The sequence below is a fragment of the Leptinotarsa decemlineata genome, unplaced genomic scaffold, assembly GCF_025532065.1.
Source record: "Leptinotarsa decemlineata unplaced genomic scaffold, Ldec_3_MD MMD2_tig00004067_RagTag_RagTag, whole genome shotgun sequence".
Taxonomy (NCBI): domain Eukaryota; kingdom Metazoa; phylum Arthropoda; class Insecta; order Coleoptera; family Chrysomelidae; genus Leptinotarsa; species Leptinotarsa decemlineata.
Window position 1 is genome coordinate 1,542,151 of NW_027412602.1, and position 23,442 is coordinate 1,565,592.

Genomic DNA, 23,442 nt, shown 5'->3' on the forward strand with positions numbered 1-23,442 from the left:
CACTACTTCTCAGCTGCATCTTATTCAAAACCAAGGCCAGTGCACAACCAACAGAAAGCATATCCAGAACAGTAACCAAGTTGCCTCTAGTCGATAGAGATGTATCACACTACCCATATATCCCACCAAGCATGCGCGCCACCGACCAATCAGAACATTCCATGCCACAACTACAATTACGACAACTTATAAATAGACAAACATTGAAAAAGATGTCCACAGTATCAAGTTCAGCTGCCAAACAGAATACATGAACACACATGCATACACACTCACAAACACAAAAACAAGAAATCTCTTGGATATACACTGACATTAATGTCAAAATGCCCATTTTTCTAAAATGTCCCGTAAAGCTCTCATTGTATTTTGAATTTGCCAACAAAACTCGAATGCTATGAATTAAAGGAGTTGCCTCGAACCTCCTCTCGTCCTACTTTGCAAATTGTACCCAGTATAACCTGAAAACCAGACGTCCGCATGTCCTGCAGTTAACTTTGGGTTCCCACAAGAGTCCGTCTTAGGGCCCCTACTATTTATAATATATTTCAATGACCTATCCTCTAATATGGACAAGAAAGTTACATCAATTTATTAGGCTAATGATGCAACATATATAACTAGTGAATCCCACGAAAACAACACAGCACAAACTCTCAACCAAGCAGAAAAATTATAAAAAACTGGTTTAATTGTTATCATTTATTTCTTAATGAATCAAAAACACAGTGTGTTATGAGCACCACTTCCCCATCTCAGGACCACGTTAAGGATCTACCTAAGCGCCTTGCGAAAGCTACCTATGCTCTCAGGCAACTAAAGCTGAATGTGGATACATATCATCTAAGAATGGCATATTTTGCTGTTTTATAAAAAAATAATTGAAATATGTTTTTTCCGTTAACCAGCTATCATACCTCTACGAACGACAACCCTCAGAAGTCTAAACTTGTGCGAGCTAAGGATTAACGAGGTCTCACCTTTTAACGTGTGTTTCCTAACACGGGTTGGACGATAGCAAGTGAAAATTGAGCGTTCAGCTTGGGGCTTGAACCATCGACTCACACATCGGCCGATAGGCTGAGTGAACAAAGCACCCACGTCGAACCGCCCGGCTACCGACCGGGCGGTTCGACGTGGATCCATAGTATATGAACATATGTCTTGATAATCTGAGGAAACACAGGTCACAGCCACAAAATATTCATAGTGCAAAAAAAGTCATTCGAATAATAATATCCAGTAAATGTGATAATCACTTCAAACCACTGTTCAGGAAATGTTGCTTCATTATGGAGTGCCTCCTTTATGTAAAAAAAAGTTATATGTCAAAGAACTCACTGTCACACTCACCCTTGTATTGTGTTATTACAAGAAAAAAAAAAAGTGATCTCTACCCTCCATTATTCAGACTTACAAAAACACAGAACTCCTTTAGATTTCTGGGCATAAAATTGTATAACGCTCTGCCACAAAAAATTCAATAATGCCAATATGTCTTCTGCATCATTCAAAACTAAGATCTGTAAATATTCAACACAGCAGTGTTTTTACTCCGTAGATGATTATCTGGATCACGTAGTTACATGTGCTATTTATCTTATGTGATCCATATCACTATCTAGAAGAATGTATACATGTCTAATTGTTTACATGAAATAAATATTTCTATTTCTGAAAACACACTTATATCGCTTTTTTTGCACTACAACTTCAGAAACTTCAATACAGTGTACTATAGAGTACCTCATATGGCTATGAACTGTTGCGAAATATAGTTGTCTCAATATGTTGCTACTACATTGTCTTTCAGAAATTTTAGGGCATGTATCGTAGTAGCATTTAGTGCAAAGAAACTCAATTTGTTTGGTCCAGTTGAGGTTAAAATCAATCACCAACCCAAGCATTTTTCATTGTTCTTGATATCCAAAGGTTCTCTCATTTAAAGGAATGGTTTTTTCTGAGAGTCTTGACATACTGAATGTTTTGTCTTCATTTAGGCTGAGTTTATTCTTTTGCACTCATCAACTAACTTTGGCATACAATTGTTTAGCTAAAAGAACACATCTGTCACAATTATTATATGTGATCAAGATGTTAGTATTATCAGCAAATGAAGATAATTTTTTCTAGTAATGTTGTGAAGAACATCATTTATAAAAATAATAAACAGAGTAGGAACTGAAACTGATCCTTGGGATACACCACTAGTGACGACAGCCAAATTTGAAACCCTGACTTTTTTAAAGTGATCAGATAAATATGAATCAAACCAATCATGAAATATAGGTAACTCAAATACTATATCTCGATAATATATGTAGGAGAACTTGATGGTTAACACAGTCAAAAGCTTTAGAAGAGTCCAAGGCAGATCTTGGACCCATCCAAAACCTCAACGATGTAACAGATTTTAAACAGATTTTAAACTAACAAATTTATTCAGAGTTTATTTGATATACCAGGGCATAACGTTATGGCTCTGTAATTCAATATAGTTGTTGTATCACCTGTCTTGAAGAAAGGAATAATTTTGATATTTTCAGTATGATGTTTTCAAATACCTTGTTCTAAAGACATTTGTTTGAAAACATTAAATATTTCTTCATCACCACAATTCTGTTTTATACATAGACAAAACATAAACAACACAAAGCTCACATAAAAATATAAATTTAATTTTTCAACAAAGTATGAGTAAAAACTAGAAGATTTTCATAATAGTTTCATAATAACTGTCTTCAAGAATTTGAATTATGATTACTGTTTTATATACGAGTATGAGGATAAAATAAACTAGATTTGGGTGACATCACTTTATATTCCAAAAGTATAATCGAAATAAAAATACTGCAAATGAAACTCAAGAATGATTTTTGTGGTTGATACTAAATAACTGAACAGACTCCTTGGATTATGAATGGACTGACCTGTTACTTGATGAAAATGAATGACACAATCCATGATGATAATTACACAATTTTAACAAACATTTTCATTTCTATTCAGAAATTATCATGGATAGTCAGTTTGAACTGATGATTGAAAGAAAATTGTGAAGAAACTTATTGTATATATAAGTCAGAAAGATTGCTTGGTAAATTTCTTGAAAAGATTTGGCCTGTACCTTTGACAATTTATCTTGAGAGTAAAGTGAAAATTTAAAAAAAAATCAGAAAGTATATTCAAAAAGCCATATAAGGAGTCGATTGTATGATTAATGTATGTGATATAGGGATCATTTCAGTAAGCTGTTACAGTAGATTTCAATAACATCTAAATGAAGAAATTTGCAATAGACTCAAAAGGCTTTTGATATATATAAAGAGGATTCTAGTTTTTGGTTGTCCTACTTCATGGGTGACAAAAACAGGCTACAGTAATTTTGTCATGAACCGAAGCAGGAGACATGACTAACATACAAATGTTTAAGCCATAACAAATAAACAAACACATAAATGTAAAATATAATTTTACTCAAAAGGCTGGAAAGGAAGGTGATATACTGACAAAATGATTGGCAATTGTCAACAAATTGTTACAAAAAATTTTTGGAACTAATAAATCCCCAAATTATTCAATTTCATATAATGAGTAAAAAACTGTAAATCAAATCAACCTAGGTAAATAATGAATACAATTCAGAATCAGTTTAATCTTCCTCTTGAAGATGATCACTTGGTGATCGAAACACGTGTCGAGGTGTTAAAATAACGGTTTGATGTTGGGATAAAACTCCAGTAATATTAAATGAATACAATGTTGATAATTAGCTTATTTTGATTTGTAACTTTTATTTTTTTCTTGGGTTACAATATTTGTTTGACTTTTTTCCTTTCTATTTTTTCAAAATTAATAACTTTCTTTTTTTTTCAAATTAATGACTTTAATAATTTCAGGAACTTCTGACGAACACATAACGGTAATGGAAAATTTGAAATCTGTTAAACTAGATGGTGCGATAATAGTTACAACTCCACAGCAATTATCAATTGAGGATGTTAGGAAAGAAATAACATTTTGTAAAAAGACTGGTATTCCAATCCTGGGACTAATTGAAAATATGAGCGGGTATGTAAGTTTAATAAAATATTGTTGACTACACTATACAATAATAAAACTCAATTTTATTTCACTGTTAATACAATATGTGTGATTGATGACTTGTTTACTTTATGGTAATTCATGATCACTTGAATGAAATGAATAAAAACACTTTTGTCTATTTACCACTGGTAAATTTTATTTATACGATCGGTTTCAGGTTTGACCCCATTATCAAGTATAAAACTGAAATCTGAATTTTGAAATATCCATTTTATTAGAATTTTCAGGTATGTCGCAAGGACAGGTATATGAGGGACAGGATGCCAACTTAAAATACCACCCTGAAAATTCTAGGGGTTATTAAACCTATAAATTCAAGAGAGGAGACCTACATAAATCAAGTTGCTTGTTTAGGGGTATATGTTTCTAGATTTTAATTGATTTGTTAATTTCCATGGCCTCCAACAGATTCATTTTTCTCCCTTTATTACATATATGTAGGATTTTGAGGTTATCTTCATTTATCTTGTGGTTTAATTCTTGAAGATGTTCGTACATTACAGATTTTTTGTCCAAACAGATATGATTACGTAATCTTATTTCAAAATTTCTACCGGTTTGGCCTGTGTATACTGCAGAACATTCGCCGCACTCTATTCCATATATACCTGATTTTTTCATTATATCCCGTTTGGGTTTTGCATTAAACAGGGTTCTACTTAAATTATCATTACTTGTGAAAGCTGTTGAAATTTTGTATTTAGAGAAATAATTTTGAATATTTTCTGAAAGTTTACCTGAGTAATTGATGCAACTGTACTTGACTATATTGTATTCTCTACAGTTTGGGTATAATTTACTCATAAGTTAAGCTATAATAAAATCGAAATTTCAAAATTCAGATTTCAGTTTTATACTTGATAATGGGGTCAAACTCGAAACCGGTCGTATAAATGAAATTTACTAGTGGTATTTAGATAATAGTGTTTTTATTAACCCTTTATAGAGCAACTTTATTTTTCAAAGAAAAATTGATTATTTTGGGCAAGTTATATTGAAACATAACAAATGCAACTTATGCTTTAAAAGTGTCAGTGGTTTTTTTATTTTAGGTGTCACAAATACTAGCCACCAAACATCTGGTACTCTGAATATGTCACTTTATTTGGTGGCTATTATGGTAGCCACATAATAAAAATATATAATAACAAGCAGTTTGAAAAAGTACAGAGCAAGTTGAAAAAGAGGTTTTATTTATATCGTAAAAAAACTAAAATCTAATTATTTTATTTATGAAAAGGTTGAAAACAACTTTGACATAATGCCACTTACAGGCTTCGCATACTAATCTTGAGCGTTTCACTTGTTTTTTCGTACTGCAAAACGCACATCGTCGATATTTTGGTCCTTGAATTGGTATGTGGGCTCCAACATTGGTAGTTCTTTGACAAGTTTCCACCGAAACTGCCCTCCCATCCACTTTCTTCAGTTTGTTTTTATTTATCACTACTGGTGTTCCTATTCGTTTTCTACCGAAGTAATTCAAAATAAGCTCGTTTGCCAGCCGCGACCTGAACTGAAGATGAGATATCGGTTTCTTGTCCTTTCCAATCATGGAAGTTTTGTACACAATAAAGGAATTTACAATGACTGCATCTATTAGATAAAAAAATATCTTCAACCAGCAGCGACGAGATTTCCAGGAAATTGAATAGCAGGAATGAAGTTGGTCAAAAAGATCTACCCCACCCATGAAAGCATTATATTCTGCTATGGAATGAGGGCATTTCACATTTTCTCTCACGCCAATTCTATTAGTCCGTAGAACTTCTTTGGAAACAGATGGATCATGAAACGAGCTTATAATTACGACTGTCTTTTTTCCCCTATCACGCCATTTCGACACAGATAAATCAGAGTCTACACTCATAGCAAAGTCACTGTCTCCTAATTTCATGGATTTTTCATCAGCCAAAAGTTCTCTAGGGTAATACTTTCGATTAGAACGGAATGTTCCACGAGCAAAGATATCTTTTTCTATGAGTTTTTTCAGCAAGTCGAACGTCGAAAAAAAATTGTCGAAAAAAAGACAGTAGTCCTTATTCAAATAATCATCAGCCAGTGTTAGAACAGTCCGTTCGCCCAACGTGCCCTCGATGTCCTCTGAACCCTTTCCTTCATAAATTTTGAAAGAAAGCATGGATCCTGATTTAGCGCAGGCCATTACCCAAATTTTGAATCCACGCTTGGTGGGCTTCATAGGCATGTACTGCTTCAGTGACAGACGTTCTTTCAAGCCCACCATCCTTTCATCGATGGAGAGTTGACGAGCTGGAGAAAACATTTCTTTGAATTTCTGGTTGAGGTGAGTCACCATAGGTTTGAGTTTATAAAGTTTATCGAAATTGGGATCACCTTTTTTTGGAGCATTTTCATTGTTGTTGATATGTAGATACCGTAAAATTGTTAAAAAACGCTTTAGAGAAATGGTATTGGCTATTCTGGAAACACGCATATTTTGGTCAGTTGACTAGTAAAGTCGAATGCTCGGCAAATTATGAAATACCATGATTATCAAAAATCCAAAAAAGGCTTTCATTTCTTCACTTGTAGTGTCAAATGTAACTCCACGTTGCTGTGCGTAAATGTGTGACTCGTTTACAATCCTCTGGATATCTTCTGACATGAAATTCAGAAATATTTCAGAGGGCGATTTTTCGTGTAAGTCACCATTACCGCCGAAATTTTCATTGAATGAATAATTTTCATATTTTGTTGGCGCGTGTGCATTTTTACTCCATTGCATACTAAACGGTTTATTAGTCAATGGTTGATTGTTGGATTCATCAATACGACCATTATTGTGAGAGTCCTCTATTTCATTGTCACTGTCTATATCAGTAGAATATCTCTGGTATATGAGTCGACGTCGTACTATAGATAATGATGTGTTTTCTGAGTCCTCGGGAATATAATCCGGATCGTTTACAGAATCATCAGAGCCAAAGTCATCAAAAACTTTCAATTCTTTATTTGACCCTGAGGCTCTACTTCTTATGACCTTTTGTGGGCGCTCTTCATGAACTAGCTGATCGTCTGCATCACTATCGCCCCCAACATCAGAGTCGACGGCTTGTTCCTCCGATATGCCATCAATAAAATCGTATAACTCTTCTGTGTCCAGTGTTTCCAAATCAACCATACGGTACCGCTCCATTCTATAAAATAGAACAAAAATGTAATTGATTTTTCAGTTTATGTATAACAATAATTTTAACATTCAAACTGTTTTTTTTCATGATTAGACACATAATGCTATCCTCAATATATTTCTCAAAATCTCTATTGCATTGAGAACAACTCCAAACACTTCATGTTACTTTTCAGTAACAGTATAATAAAATTTATTTTAGGTTATATCATACTCCAACTACTTTTAACTCTTATATTATCCAAGCCGTAAATTATTTTATTGATTTATGCATTATAATATGAAATCTAACTCTATTTGAGAATATAATAATACTTACATTGACAAGATTGTTGAAAACTTCCTCAAAAATTAGTAAAACTCTAGAGCACAACACGTTTTACCGACATTCACTACCAAGGAATAGAGGTTTGGTAGCTAGTCAAGTTGCCACTTGTCACTAAATCCCACTTTCACTACGCCTGTGGTACATGTGGCTCGCTATGAGCACACCAAACGTTCAGAGGAAGATAGTTAAATTGTGTATGGCCGATAAAAAAGGGATCGATATTCACGTTTGTATACAAACTAAGTGGCCAGATTCGAAGCCACCAACACATAAAGGGTTAATTTCATTTAACTGTTAATACAACCAAACACTTTAACTAAAACTTCAACTATTATTCAAATTTCTATCGCCTTGTTAGATCACTTTGCACCGCACTCTCTGCAAAACTTAACTATATCGATATACTTGTAGGGCATCCACTGAGGTGAAGCTTAACCCTTCCTCTTTGCCTTGTCTTCGGCCCCTTTCTCGAAGAGCACAGGCCACAGTGTTTACACCACTCCTCCACGTCTCGGCGGCAATTGACCCAATGGTACCTCTCGCGCACCTTCGCTAGAGTTCTATTCACCCCTAAATGCTCTCCAGTGCGACTATCGCGGAGCTGTTACTGATTGAGTATATTAGGGATACATGTCTTTGTAAAGATCATCTAGAATTTGTGGGTTCTTCCATCCCATTTCGGAATGCACATGGAGTCCCATTGAAGCCGGTAAACCTCTTGCTGCTAGCCGTGCTTGGAAATCTCATTCTCATTCAGTTTTCAAAACCGGATCCTCCTTCTGCCTTACGATGATCTTTTGCCTCATCATGAAGGTAGTGTCACCCCAAGAAGCTGTTAATGTCCGTACCACACCATGGTCAATTGATTCTTCTGCTTTTTTTTCCGTATCCCTGGACAAGGACAAGAGACCCTTACAGGTTGCTACCCTCCGGGTCAGAGGGAACCCGAAGCAATGGGAGGTAGAAGAGCTTATCTCCCTATCAGAGGTGTCCATAAAGGAGTCTCTGTCCGCTACCTTGTCACGTCTGGTTACTGGGTATCATTGTTCTCCTGGCGTTGACAAAATTTACATCCAGATGTCAGGCATGGTCTTCTTGAGAGGCCATCTGCGTTTCCAGCTTTAGCCACATCTATTTTCATTTAGTGATTCAACTTTATGGTGTCACTTAAAACTTCAATATCTCCAACGTAATGATTTGATGTTCTGGAATCAACAGCCCAGCATTTTTCATTTTGACTAGGCCATTGCTATGGTATGCTATCTACTCAAAAGCTTCTTGATTATTATCATCATTATTTACAGAGAACGGCAATTCTTCAGACATATTTGCTTATCAGTTTTTGAACCAGTACATGTTTCTGTTCGGAGGTGAATGATCTGGACATTTGGATAATAAATGTTCTCCTTGTTGGCAACCATAGCAACGAATCTGTTGTTTTTTTTTCAATTTTGATCTAAAGACAGACGGACTATTTTGACCAACTACATCAACGGAATCTTTGTGTCGTATAGAAATCGGCAACACACTAGATTATAATAGATTTTGTTCTGCAATCCTACTGTTCCTCATTGATGAAGGATCATTTGTAAGATACTCCCAAACACCATGTTTCTCAAATTACACCAGAAACTGTGTGATTCCATACTTTTCCCTTTTTCTTGTAGACATACTTGACTGTAAAAAGAGAAACTTGCAAAACTTTTATAAAATAGAGTTTGTAGAGACTATTGACAATTCCAATACAATCCTAAGAAGCTCCAACTCAATTTTCGATGCAGATTTCAACAACCAAGTTGGTATCTTTAAGGAGAAATGCATTCAAGAAGAATGTTGCAATTATGGTGTTTGGAAGAAGTGCTTGTTTTGAATTGATTCTATATCATTGGTACCACTTATTTCTTTCAGTATAACCAGTTCACAATTGTTTTATTGAATAATACAAAATTCAAACATTCAGTTATATATAAACATCAGCATATAACTTAGAATATATCAACAATATATAATGTGATTTGGCTAATTAATTAGTGAATTCCACCCATGAAATTATTGCTATGTTGAACGCAGGTTAGATCCCAGCTACTCTCGTGAAACGGAAGTAATTTCAGGAGAGATTAATTTTTTGCAAAAACCTCATGGCTTTTTACTTCCCCTTCATGTAAAGGGTCTATTTTTGAAGATGGAGAGAGAAGTAGTATAGTATAGAAGTATTTTATAGATACAAACCGGAAAAAACACCCAAAACAACTTCTTACTTTAGGAACACTGAAAATTGGAATAGTCATATGCAAAAATTACTAATGCAAATGTTCCATTTTTTTGGGGGATATTTTGAGAATTTGGAGTTTTTTGGAATTTAATTAAAAAAACTCAATTATTATTCTATATTATTCCATAAATTGAGGCTCAATTTCAATAAATGCTCATATATGAATATTTCCCTGATACTAATCAAAACTTCAAATAATTCGATTATAGTTGATTATAATTTTATTAAATATACAGGTTTATATATTGATTGGAAATTATGGAATAAGAAAATTATTGGAATTTTTTACAGGATTAGAAATGTTGTACTTTAAACTTTAAAAAATATATATATGTATATATTTTAGCCTCATTTACAGCAAGTAAATCTATAATCAAACCTCTGAAAACCTTACAAAACAACATAATTAGAAGCATTTATAAATTACCATGCAATATTCGAAATTAATTTGAATTAGTTTCTACCAGAACGAACATGAAGTGACTTTTGGTCATGTATTTATTTCAGCAAATTCTATATTCATTACTGTATATATAGTTTCTTATAGTAAATTTTACAATTCTTTCAGATTTGTTTGCCCGCACTGTTCGGATTGCACAAATATATTCAGTCAAGGTGGAGGAGAGCAGTTAGCAACAAGAGCAGTAATACCATTCTTGGGAACTTTACCAATTGATCCTCGTGTTGGTCAATTACTCGGTAAAGCATGTGTCAAAGAACTGCCTGAATCTCCAACTGCGAAAGTGTTGGTGAATATTGTAAATGAAATTGCTTCTAGGTGAGAATTTGGAAGCTCAATTCAGATTTGTTAGCATTAAAACCTTTTGTTTCAAGTAAAGTTAAATAAATTCAGTTCTAAAAAATAAATTGGTCTCTCTTGCTAAAAAATGTATTCAGTTTAGTTTAACCAAACAATTTGTAACGTTTTCGTGTCGGTCTGCAGCGGCCGATGTTACAGACTTTGAATCCTTTCTTTCACAGCAGAGGATTCAAGTCCGGTGAGCCTCGTATGCCAGGTTTTTTAGAGTGGTGTGCTTTACTGCTACCTTGTTCAAAGTGGCAGGGAGACCCATGGTATCAGCATATGGAGATACGTCATCCCAGGGGATCTTGACCAGATAAAGGTATGACAATTAAGGGTAGGCTTTATTCAACAAGAATCCTGACAGTCTATCAAAGAATAAACTTAAACACTTCCTGAAATATGTTAGAAAAACCTATAATATTCTAGAGTAAAAGTCTCACGTATGAGTATTCCACACAATTTATTCAACTTAGGTTCTAAATTGAAAAATATAAATACATAGCAGTTGAAATCGAAAAATTTTTTTGAATTTTGTATTGCAAAAGACAATAGTAACCAAAACTGTAAAATGGTTAAGGCTCTCGCGACCAAGATTTTCAGTGTCACCATTTTCTGAAAATGAAGGCCTTGGATTCTTGGAATTACTTTATAACATTTTGCTGGCGCGAGTAACTAGTTTCCTCAGAGTTTTATACATCCCGAGTTAATATCTCCGATAACTGGATACTATGGCAGTGTAACGCGTATTTATGTTGACTCCTCAGGTAGTTTGGTGCGCTAATATCTGTACCTGGCTTAGGTAAATTACGTAAAGCATGTTTATGTTGATTAATTTTTTTTATCAAATCAATTTGATTAGATTTCAAATAACATTATTCAATCCAATTTTGATTAGAATAGCAGCTATATTGATTTATTGATTTGTTTGACTCATCCTTGTACTCTTTTAAAAATTAGGTTGAATGTATTGACTTACTATGAAGAAACTGCTGATTATTATTATTAATAGTTAATTGAGTTTTTTTATATTCTATATTATTATTCAATTGTTTATTTTTTCAATCACACTATTTATATGTTCATTGTATAATGGTAAGTCCGTAAATAAATAAATAAATAATTTAATTGAACTAAACTTTAGTGAAATTAAATGAACTCATCAAGAATACACAAAGTCTAAGGTCAGCTAAAGGCAAAAGGGACCCACTATCAGCAGCAGAAGTTTATTGCATACTGTGCACTTGTGGGAAGGTATACATTGGAACCACCAAAATATCCATGGGAATAAGACTGAAGGAGCATGAAAAAAACTGCAGACTAGGCCAAACGGACAAGCTATCTGTGGCAGAACACGCACACAATGGAGGAAACCATAGGATTCTGTTCGAAAACACGAAACTCGTTGCCCCTAACCAGGGATACCATAGCGGATTGGTACCGGAGGCAATGGAGATCCACAAACACATGGATAAGTTCAACAGAAAAGAAGAAGCTGGGAATCTCAACCGAATTTGGAGTCCCTAAGGAGTTCAAGAGTAACAAACATCGTGGCGTCAGGTAGAAAAGGGTAAGCGAATGTTAATAACAATTTACCTAATCTAAGTACATGTAATAGCACATCAAACTTCCTGAATGAACATAAAAATGCTTTATACAGTCGGAATATAAGTCATTAGAGATAAACTTGAGATGTATGAACCTCTGAAGAAGCTAGCCACTCGCACTAGCGAATCGTCAGGAAGAAATTTTATAATTTGACTGTAAACTACAAGCTACTGTTCATTAATTTTTTTACGGGATCGGCAGAGCTTCTACTTCGACTACCGACGAGACTCGTCCTCTGTCTTTCACTACAAGGTAACTATTTGAAAACCAGAGCATAAATGCGTTGTGTTTGGGCTCTGGTTTTCAATTGCTTGCAGAATGAGAAGCCTCATTCATCTTCAATATTCGAGGATTGAATTCTGTGTTGATCCCATAGATGGCGTCTTTGTAAGGGGAGATGTCATCGTTCTTATTTACTCAAGCTTGATCTTTAAGGACAGTTGAGTCCGACAATACATTTGAAGTCCAGCCTAGGAATACTGATAAGACCTTGGCGGGCTGGATTATAAAAGTGTTGCATTTATGCTATGGTTATCAACTTGTACAAAAATATTGATTGTGACACTATTTAAATCTTTAATGTGGTCCTTGGAATTTTATCAAAAGAAATGTACTGCTACAGAGTTACAAGGTACCCATGATATTTTCAAATTATATATAATAATAATAATAATAATGTGTCTTATATTTTTTTAAATGCATATAACATAACACATGATAGAAACAAGGAGGTGGTAATCAACTTAGTTGCTCTTCCATATATGATGTCAAGACTACAAAAAAAAGGGTTCTTTCAATTCTATGGAGATATGTGCTATTCAAATATTTTTCAATGTTCATTAGTGACATAACTTGTCACATAGAAATATATAAATATAAAATATAAATTTTGAATTTTGCAGTACTGACACCAAGTATTATTGAAGACGTTTAAAATTTTCTAAAATTTCATAGATTAGTTCAAAACAGAGTAAACTAATATTACATTTTTCAAATAAGACTGAATCGGATGCATTAATCCTAAAAAATGGTATGTTGGTACGATCTTGATGTCATTTTCAAAACTCTTAAGCTCCTGGGCAATTCCTGGCTTGAAACCTTAAATTTCAATACCTTTCACACTAGTCCTAGAGTCGCAATTTTTATTCTTCAGCAAAAATCTTTATGAATGATGATAAATTATGGAAATATGCAAAGTGATAGTGTTGAGGTGTCTCCAAGTCTAACCTCATTCTAACATTTTTTCATTGCCGTACCACAAGGAAAAATTATTTTCTTCTTTGTGAAAAAATTTTCTCGATATTAGAGAAAAGGTCAAAGCATGAAGCTATCTTATCAAACTTTTTAACAAACTACCAAAGTCAGTGATAAAGATCAAACATAGGGATGTCTCAGTAGTGTCTCCTGGAAACAACCCTACAGCTTCAATTATTGATTTTTTTATTATTAACCTATTTTCAATTACCCAAATCTTGATTTCATAGTTATAACCTACAGAAATAGCTGGATTAATTGGATAAAATATCAAAAAAGAAATTAAAAAAAATGGACAAACAGCACATGTTTTGATAAGGACATCAATACCGATGGCAGCAAGACGAAGACGAGAAAAAAATCGTTAAATCTTCTTTGCCCTTGTAATATCGAGTAACTGAAGCTTTGAAGGAAGTTTACCCAATTCGAAGAGATAAGAGTGAAAGTTATAGCACCTTAACCTACTTAGGCCAACCCACTACGAATATTTCAAATTTTGTGCACAACAAAAGTGTGAATATTGCATTCAGAACCAGCAACAACTTAGGCATGCACATTAAGAATAACAGCACTAATCAGACAAACTCTCCATTTCAGTTAGTAATAGTCACGACAAAACAGTTAACCGATCGCGAAAGAATAGCACCTAAAGGCTGACTTTCGACCAAAAGAAGTCAGATGTCAATCTTGCTGAAATGCCCATCAGTAAGTTGAGGATCACTCGGGGAGAGGGGGTGGATGGAGTGGAGTATTAGGTTTTCCTCGCAAATTAGTTGTGGGGAGAAGCTTTTACTTCAGGGCACTCAACCTGGGAGGAGGCATAGGGGAATTAAGAATAACAATGATAAAAGTTCAGTTTCAGAAAAATCGGGGGTGTCTAAATTATCATGTGGGTCATGTCTGATGTTTTATATAGGTAAAACTGGAAGCCCGCATAAAGGAACACATGAATGATTTCCAGAATGGAAATATGAACTCCACATATGCCACTCATTTAATCACAGAGAGACAAGAGTTCAGTCATAAATTCAAGCCCCTCCATTTCCGGAAGAAAGGTTCAAAACTTAACCTGTTGGAGAGTATATGGAAATAAACATATTTAAAAACTCCCAATATCTTATGAAAGATCAAAGTGAACTGAATAATTCCCTATTATTAAATCTGTTTATTTCCAGTTGAGAAAGGTTTAGTATAATTAAGGTATTTCTGGAAATGTAATTTATTCATATAGTTAATAATTTATACCTAACCTTTTCAAGTAGATTCATTCATTTGGAAGTAGACAAACACGTAGATAATATGTTGAATATGAAATATTTCTAACTTAGAAGTAACTTATCATTAACACTTGAGAAAGCTATTGTAGAGCAAAACACAAGTCACGATTTTTGTAAAACCTTTTATAGTAAAAATCATACAATACATAATATGGAATAGCTTATGAATCATTTTTCCTTTGTATCCATGTTTTTAATATTAAATTTGCATGGATAACAATTTTTTAGAAATAATCAATATTGAATTACACAGAAATTACTTTTTTTTGAATTGTATTCCAAACATTCATAATGACATCAGTACATATAAAATTAAATCTTCAATGGCTTTCATTTTCAGGTGGATATTTTTTCTGTAACATAACTGTAACTTATAATTTTCTTTTTACTTGCAAATATTTTTTTACATTGCTAATTATGTTTTCAACCGGTATGCGACCTGGCGCGACAGCAAAATTGAAACCTTTGGCTAGCGCCTCAGTAGATGCCACATCCAGGTGATAGCTGGAATAGTTATAAACCACTCTGGTGGGCTCAATCCTTGGTATGTTCTTTTTCTTTTTTTATGTCACGCTAAGATAGTTGAACTTGTTCTTCTGTTTCTTAGTTGTGATCTCAAAGTCATTTTCCGCTCGGAATTCCGCCAATCTTATTCTATATAAATGGGCGAATTATGTTGCTTATAGTTATGTGAAGTTTGAGCCAAAACGGGCTAACACTGGTAGTGGAAGCAACCCAGGTAAATGCACCCCTATAAATTAAGAAACAGAGGTGAGTGAACCAGTGTAGTTCTTAACTCCAGACATCACCAGAAGATGGCAAATGAGACTGTGCTGAAACTTTGTGGAAATAATCCTTGTGAGGATCAACAACACAGAACACGGAGCGAAACCCGAAATAGTGTTTTACTCGCAAAAATGGTGGTAGTTATTCGCTCTTTGGCTCCCGTCGACAAACTTCATTATCACCTGTAATGGCCACATTTCTCGTTGGTTGAATGATATACTATTACAGTAGATGGATTCCAATAATGAGAATTTCTGGTACATAATAAATAATTGTTATTAATGAATCATATAGTTAATCAATACTTACTACTACAAAAACAAACTCAACATTTTGTGAAGAAAAAACAATTCAAAATGTTTTTGACTATGAAATATAGATTTTACTGTTAATTTTGAAAATTGAAATTTTTACAAAACCAATTGAGCCAAATAAAAATTGATTACTCATATAGACAGGATTCTATCATGGGTATGTGCATGGATAGTTATGTGTTGTGATGCCATCGTTCCATGCCTCATCGGTTTTGATGTCTACTGCAGTTGTAGACGAAACGACAGGCATAAAACCTGCGAACCACTGCCAACAAACTGGAAAGATAGCTTCGAGACAGTAATAAGAATAATATGGAAATAACATAGGTTCTCTCCAATCAAATGTGATGTTTGTCACATTACCACTCAGTACCTATATGACTTGAGCTTTGAATGAATATGCACATAGCATGGCCTATAAAAACCATATTCAAATAAATTAATGGATGTAGTCATTACTATGTGGTAGGAGATCATCATGAAAACTGATAATTCAAACTTCCTGTTTTCGTCCTACAAGGACGAAACTGCACTAACAAATACAAATGGTATTTTATACCATTTATACCAAAACAAAGGAAGTTTCAAAACCATATTTGACATTAATTTCTAAGAATTTATTTGAATTCTGAATTATTTACATGAAATAAATTTTACGCGACGATACAGATCATTCAATCTTCTAAACGTCAAGGCCTATAAAGACCAATACCTCATTTTTATGTTTTCCTTATGTGATGGAGTATCACTTATCTTGTACCTATTTCAATTCAATGAATTGGCATTTGCATGAAATCATTTAATTTTGTCAAAATCTAATAACAACTATAATCCTCAATAAATCAGTTGCCTCATTTCATTAAAATGCATAAATCCTTATTTATTCTTGAACCAAATAGGGCCCTCCTCCCTCTCGATATATTCACCACCTGAACAAATGTTACAGAGCTGATTTGGTTTGAGGAAGGCAATATTTGAAATCATATTTAAGAGATGCTTTTCTACTCCAGATTATTAAATTTATTCACTCAATTCAATATACAGGGTGATTCAAAAGTACTTTGACAAACTTCAGGAGGTGATTCCTCACAATATTCTAATATGAATTGTCCAAATAAATAAATGTCCGGAAACGCTTCGTTTCCAAGATACAGGATGTTGAAGTTTTATTTTTATTTTCGTTTTTTTCAAATAACTTTTGAAATACTGATCTTAATTAAACGAAACTTGTTAATAGGAGGTTTTTGACGTGTCGAATTCGAACCTGATGTTCTTATTGCTCTTACTCGTAGGGGGCGCCAGCTACACGTCTTTTTCTTTTTTAAAGATTCATAACTTTTTTGGGCGTACTTCTAGCACATTTTTCAGTAAAAAAATCGATTTCTCTATCATATCTACGTAAATAAGCTACCCTTGTTACTAGTCGCTGTAAGCAACCGTTTTCTAAATATTTGGACTTGAAAACTTCAAGTCGATTATTTGATAATCGATGCATGTTGAAGTTATTACGAATATTTTGCATTTTTCACAAGAATGCTTTGAAAATAAATTTGACGTTTGTGAATAGTTTTGGTAATTACATATTTTGTGACAGTTAGACGTTTTGTTGAAGTTTCCGTAAGTAGAAGTAGAAAACACTTCATTTGCTAGTCTCCACCGTCGTTTGGCAGAAACAGGTAGCTTTAAGAGGGCAGCTGATATTATTGGAAGACCACGATGAGCAGTCCGAACCCCAGAATTGGAAGAAGCTGTTTCTCTCGAGGAGAATCCAGAAACAAGCACAAGAGTAATTGCTGAAGCTGTCAATTCTACTCAGTCCACAAAGGGTACAAGCTTTTTTGCCACGAGACTTTCCCCAACGCATTACTATGTGTCAATGGTTTTTGAGAAAATTGGCTGGAAATCCTCAATATTTAAGATATGTACTCTTCACGAACGAGGTAAACTTCTCCCGAAATGCTATCACAAACTTTCATAACAACCATGTTTGGGCTCTCGAAAATCTGCACGCGGTTAGTGAAAGGTAAATGTATGGGCGGCAATAATTGATAATTACTAGATAGGTCCTTTCTTTCTTCCGCTCCGACTGAATGGCGCAACTTACAGACACTTTTTAGAAAATGAATTGCCGGGACTACTTCAGAATGTACCATTAGAAATTCGTATTCCCATGTGGTTTATGCATGATGGGGCTCCGGCCCATTTTAGCGTTATAGCCAGGGAATTCCTCAACACAGTCTATCCAAATCGATGGATCAGTAGGGGTGTAGAAGAACCTAACCAGGCGTGGGCACCGAGGTCCCCAGATCTAAACCCGATAGATTTTTATTTTTGGGGACATTTGAAGTCACTAGTTCATAGGACTCCAGTAGTGAACGAGGAAGATCTAAGAAACCGAATAGTAGACGCCTGTGAAACAATAAGAAACACACCAATAATTTTTGAGCGGGTACGAGATTCAATGACTAGACGACTGACTGCCTGTATCTTCGCTGAAGGTGGACACTTCCAACAATTTATTTGAATACAATTTAGTTTCGTTTATTTTAGTTTATTCTACATATTCAAAATTTCCTGAAATAAAATGTTGACATTTCTCGCAAATTTTATTAAAACAAATACTGATTATGCACCCTTGATACAAAAATAACTATTTCGCTTAAGGATGTCATAAAGAAACGTACCCAACAGTAATGACCTCTTCAAACGAGTAAAACGTCAAATTCATTTCCAAAGCATTCTTGCGAAAAAAGCAAAATATTCGTAATAACATCGTAATGCATCGATTATCAAATAATCGACTTGAAGTTTTCAAGTCCAAATATTTAGAAAACGGTTGCTTACAGCGACTAGTAACAAGGGTAGCTTATTTACGTAGATATGATAGAGGAATCGATTTTTTTTACTGAAAAATGTGCTAGAAGTACGCCCAAAAAAGTTATGAATCTTTAAAAAAGAAAAAGACGTGTAGGTGGCGCCCCCTACGAGTAAGAGCAATAAGAACATCAGGTTCGAATTTGACATCTCAAAAACCTCCTATTATCAAGTTTCGTTTAATTAAGTTCAGTATTTCAAAAGTTATTTGAAAAAAAAACGAAAATAAAACTTCAACATCCTGTATCTTGGAAACGAAGCGTTTCCGGACATTTATTTATTTGGACAATTCATATTAGAATATTGTGAGGAATCACCTCCTGAAGTTTGTCAAAGTACTTTTGAATCACCCTGTATATCAGAAGTTTTGAGACAAATAATTTTCCAGTATGACATACTAATAACAATTTATAAAAACAGTAATTTCGATTTGCTTTTAAATTAAACTGAATTTTCTCTTTTACTAGTGGAGGAAAAATCGGTTCATCGACCTTTTTCGATATTTTCAAATTGTGGAAGGTGAAAATACCTTAAGGTCATGAATTTTTTTTTCATTTTTAAATTGCAAAATGAACTTTGAATTCAATTCTCCAATGAATTTTTCCAAATCTTACATTCAACTATAGGAAAACCAAACATATTCCGTTCTGATTACAAAAATATTATGGAATATTAATTTCGTTTGTTGAATTTGTTAAAAAAAATATGTTTTTTCAGTTTAAAAAACTAATGTTCTTGTATACTACAACTTTAGAATTAATAACTATATCTATGAAGTAAAAAAAACTATATTGGAAGTAGTATCTATGAAGAGTTCAAGACAAAATAAATTCCCATCATTGTTTAAAAAAAATTCTATCAAAATCACTTGTATCTTTGAAATTAGTTGATAAGGGCTTTTAAATTTGAGTTCAGACAAAAAATTATTTTCTCAATTTTCAGAAAAACATTCTTATATCAGTTTATGATTTTCCTAAATGTGAACATTCAACTATACCAAAAACTGTTTTCAATGTTTTTATTATAAAGGTGAAATAAATTAAGGAATACAATAATGAAGTTTACAATTTTTTTTATTTATCCCATAGTATTATCCTAATAATATATAAGAGTCTTATTCTGCACATGTAATAAATACAAAATTAAGATAGTAATACTTTGGCCTAGAGTGCATGTTTTATGGGCACTCGAGCCCATACTTAAACACGGCAGTTCTCGCCCCCAAAATAGGGCTATGTGAAACATACAATAGAATGCTGGCGAAAAAAAATTTAGAAGCACTTCCTGTGGACGATAGATGGACCAGACTCGTCGTATTCTTGTTTGGAGATCCACATCTGCTGGAAAGTGGAAAGTGAAGCAAGGATGGATCCTCCAATCCATACGGAGTATTTCCTTTCTGGTGGGGCAATGATCTTGATTTTCATTGTGCTTGGAGCCAAAGCAGTAATTTCTTTCTGCATCCTGTCGGCAATTCCTGGGTACATGGTGGTACCTCCAGACAATACTGTGTTGGCGTACAAGTCCTTACGGATGTCCACGTCACACTTCATGATTGAGTTGTAAGTGGTTTCATGGATACCATTTGCTTCCATACCCAAGAACGATGGTTGGAAGAGAGCTTCTGGGCAACGGAACCTTTCGTTACCAATGGTGATGACTTGTCCATCGGGAAGTTCATAGCTCTTCTCAAGGGAGCTGGAACTTGCGGCTGTAGCCATTTCCTGTTCAAAATCAAGAGCTACATAGCAGAGCTTTTCTTTGATGTCTCGGACGATTTCTCTTTCAGCAGTGGTGGTGAAAGAGTAACCACGTTCAGTCAGAATTTTCATAAGGTAATCAGTCAAGTCTCTACCAGCCAAGTCCAAACGAAGGATGGCATGAGGAAGGGCATAACCTTCATAGATTGGTACTGTGTGAGAAACACCATCTCCAGAATCCAGCACAATACCAGTTGTACGACCAGAAGCATACAGAGACAATACAGCTTGGATGGCGACGTACATGGCAGGGGTATTGAAGGTTTCAAACATGATCTGGGTCATCTTCTCCCTGTTGGCTTTGGGGTTCAATGGTGCCTCTGTCAACAAAACAGGGTGCTCTTCGGGGGCAACTCGAAGTTCATTGTAGAAGGTATGGTGCCAGATTTTCTCCATATCATCCCAGTTTGTGACAATACCGTGTTCAATGGGGTATTTCAAGGTAAGGATACCTCTTTTGCTTTGGGCTTCATCTCCTACATATGAGTCCTTTTGGCCCATTCCTACCATAACTCCTTGATGTCTTGGACGACCAACAATGGATGGGAAAACTGCACGGGGGGCATCATCCCCAGCAAATCCAGCTTTGCACATACCAGATCCATTGTCTACGACTAATGCGGCAACTTCTTCGTCACACATGTTGATTGGTTAGTACTGGAAAGAAAAAAAATTAGTTTAATTTTTGATTAACTATTTTGAAATTAAAAAATTTTGAATTTTAAAAACAATGCTACTTTGTCAATGGAATGATAAATTCAAAATTAGAAACCAACTAGTATATAAATGAAAATTTATATGAAAATGAAAGAGAAAATTCAGAATATATCCCAATTTTCCATTGAAATTATTATAGTAAAGTGTGGTTTCTTTTCATATAATTTCAAACAAATATTCAAAAAAAGCATTTAGAATTTATATGAATGGAACAAAAGGTTCATCAGATTGCCTCAAAACCGGTTTCAGATTATCAGGAAACCACATTTACATTATTAATGAACCCCAAGTATAGAAATTTTTGGGTCATTAATGAATTGATTCATGAATCAACCACAATTTAATTCGGGGACACTTTGAAAATGCACCACTAGACACTTAACACTTCTGAAATAATTTTTGAACTATAAATCCCATGTAGTTTTTTGCACGACCACACCTCTTTCATTTTCAAACACTTAATTCACTTTTTCTATAAAAGAGCCACTTACTTTGGTTTCTAGTAAAAAAGTATAAATATATAAATAAATTGGAAGCACCAGTTTATTTGAACTGCTGTGCCTGCACTATCACAAGACTTGAATGTCTGAATTTCAAAAGTCTTAAGCATATATATAATTATTTGCCCCTCCTAGCTGCTAGAGCTTGAGAGCGCAATATCCCCCCTCACATCGAACCAATGAGGAGTAACATTACCATATATGGCTTTGCACTGCATCGATTTTCCCCGTTCCCCACCAAAACATATCAGTCTGACACACTTCTATGTGATGAATTTAATAAAAATCTGAACATTTCAGAGAAACCAGAAAATGAGAAGACAACTGAAATCACTACACAATTTAATAAATGATACTATAATATAAATTATTTACATGAAATGCATCATTTTTGCTTGATCCTCCGAACAGAAAGTTCAAGTAATCAAATCAACCTCTATTTCGAATTCAAATCTTACATGCGGTATTTTTACTACAACCACTTGCACAAGGTAAAAATAGATCGTATAAAATGTCTTGGATTTAACTCGACTGGAACATAACAGGTGCTACGCCCCTCAACAGTGGATGTATGGTCTTATTAACGGACACCCGGAAAACGTCAAAGTCTTAATAAAATGCAGTGGATTATTCGAATATTGATTGAAATGGTGAACATTTTCAGAGGTCTGTTTTGAAATTAAAAAATAAGTCCCTCTTACCTCTTACTGTTACAACAGGACACGTCACAAAACAACTCGACACAGCGAACAACTATGGAATGGAAAGATGCCGGTTGCGATTTCAAAGAACTGTGGGTAGGTATCACTTCCTGAGAGGTGAAGCCGGAAGAAAATTCAAATTTTCGTTTTCTTTTTTCAGCTTTTCTAGACTTGAGAAAGATAACTCCAGGAATTCTGACGTTTATTTTTTATTATTTATTTGTCAAAGGTACTCTATTATTCAAAACAAAAGAAATAAATTTCATTTCATCAGAGGCCTCCCCTATGTCGCGATTTATGGACTGGTCCGCCCCACCAGTCTCCATTCACAATCGTTACCTTATATGGGCATAAAGCTGATGGAGAGTTTTCATTGGTTGATTCAACGGCGGTTTTGGCCTAACCTAACTTGAATGTTCGTACTCGTGAATCGTGAACAAGACATGCCGGCCGGCGGATAGCGGGTTGGTGGTCTTCTTTTTCGATTGATCTCAAAAGGTCTAGCCTCGTTCGTCGACCTTGAAAACTTATGTCACACTGTCACAGCCTTCTACTCGATGCATTCTTGAAATTCTATTATCATTCATTTTATCAATGGTAACTGTGGTATATTTGTTTCTAATTATTTTTGTTTCATCTGAAAATATTAAATTGCCACCGAGCGGTATTTTAAAGCTGCCAGTCACATGGTGTGTCGTGTCTATCAAATTATTTCTTCTTTTTAAATCCTATAAATGGAGTTAACCGTTAAATACAGTGTCTTGATGAATACCATCTGGATACACATAACTGCAGTGTGCTTTTTAACACAAATGGTTATTTAAAATTGGTCATTATTGTTAGTTAAACGGGAACTTTGGCTAGGTAGATAAGTGGAATTTGGAACCTCTGGCCTGAAATGAATCGTATGAAAACAATGTTCCCTCATCAGGGAAAATTTCCCCTCACTCCACGCGTTTTGCTAACGAAGTTTAACTGAGTTTAAGCATTT

At 34.4% G+C, this 23,442-nt stretch overlaps 2 protein-coding genes across 5 annotated transcripts in view; one reads left to right on the forward strand and one right to left on the reverse strand.

The window, feature by feature from the left end:
* Nubp2 (NUBP iron-sulfur cluster assembly factor 2) overlaps nucleotides 1–20,027 on the forward strand; it is a 51,057-nt gene extending 31,030 nt beyond the window's left edge. For all 3 annotated transcript variants that reach the window (XM_074178568.1, XM_023157660.2, XM_074178567.1), the window contains exons 4-5: nucleotides 3,900–4,071; nucleotides 10,427–20,027. In XM_074178568.1, coding sequence (XP_074034669.1) covers nucleotides 3,900–4,071; nucleotides 10,427–10,640 — 386 coding nt within the window. In that variant the 3' untranslated portion in view covers nucleotides 10,641–20,027. The remainder of the gene's footprint in view (nucleotides 1–3,899; nucleotides 4,072–10,426) is intronic.
* On the reverse strand, nucleotides 19,829–22,613 carry LOC111503369 (actin, cytoplasmic A3a). Of its 2 annotated transcripts, none has more exons than XM_023157659.2 (2): nucleotides 22,452–22,613; nucleotides 19,829–21,190 (listed from the first exon to the last, which is right to left on the reverse strand). In XM_023157659.2, exon 2 carries the CDS (start codon nucleotides 21,173–21,175, stop codon nucleotides 20,045–20,047), a length of 1,131 nt encoding a protein of 376 aa, XP_023013427.1. In that variant the 5' UTR covers nucleotides 21,176–21,190; nucleotides 22,452–22,613; the 3' UTR covers nucleotides 19,829–20,044. The 2 variants fall into 2 exon arrangements, with proteins under 2 accessions (XP_023013427.1, XP_023013426.1); XM_023157658.2 differs by lacking the exon at nucleotides 22,452–22,613 and adding an exon at nucleotides 21,742–21,900.
* Nucleotides 22,614–23,442: the final 829 nt, after the last annotated feature.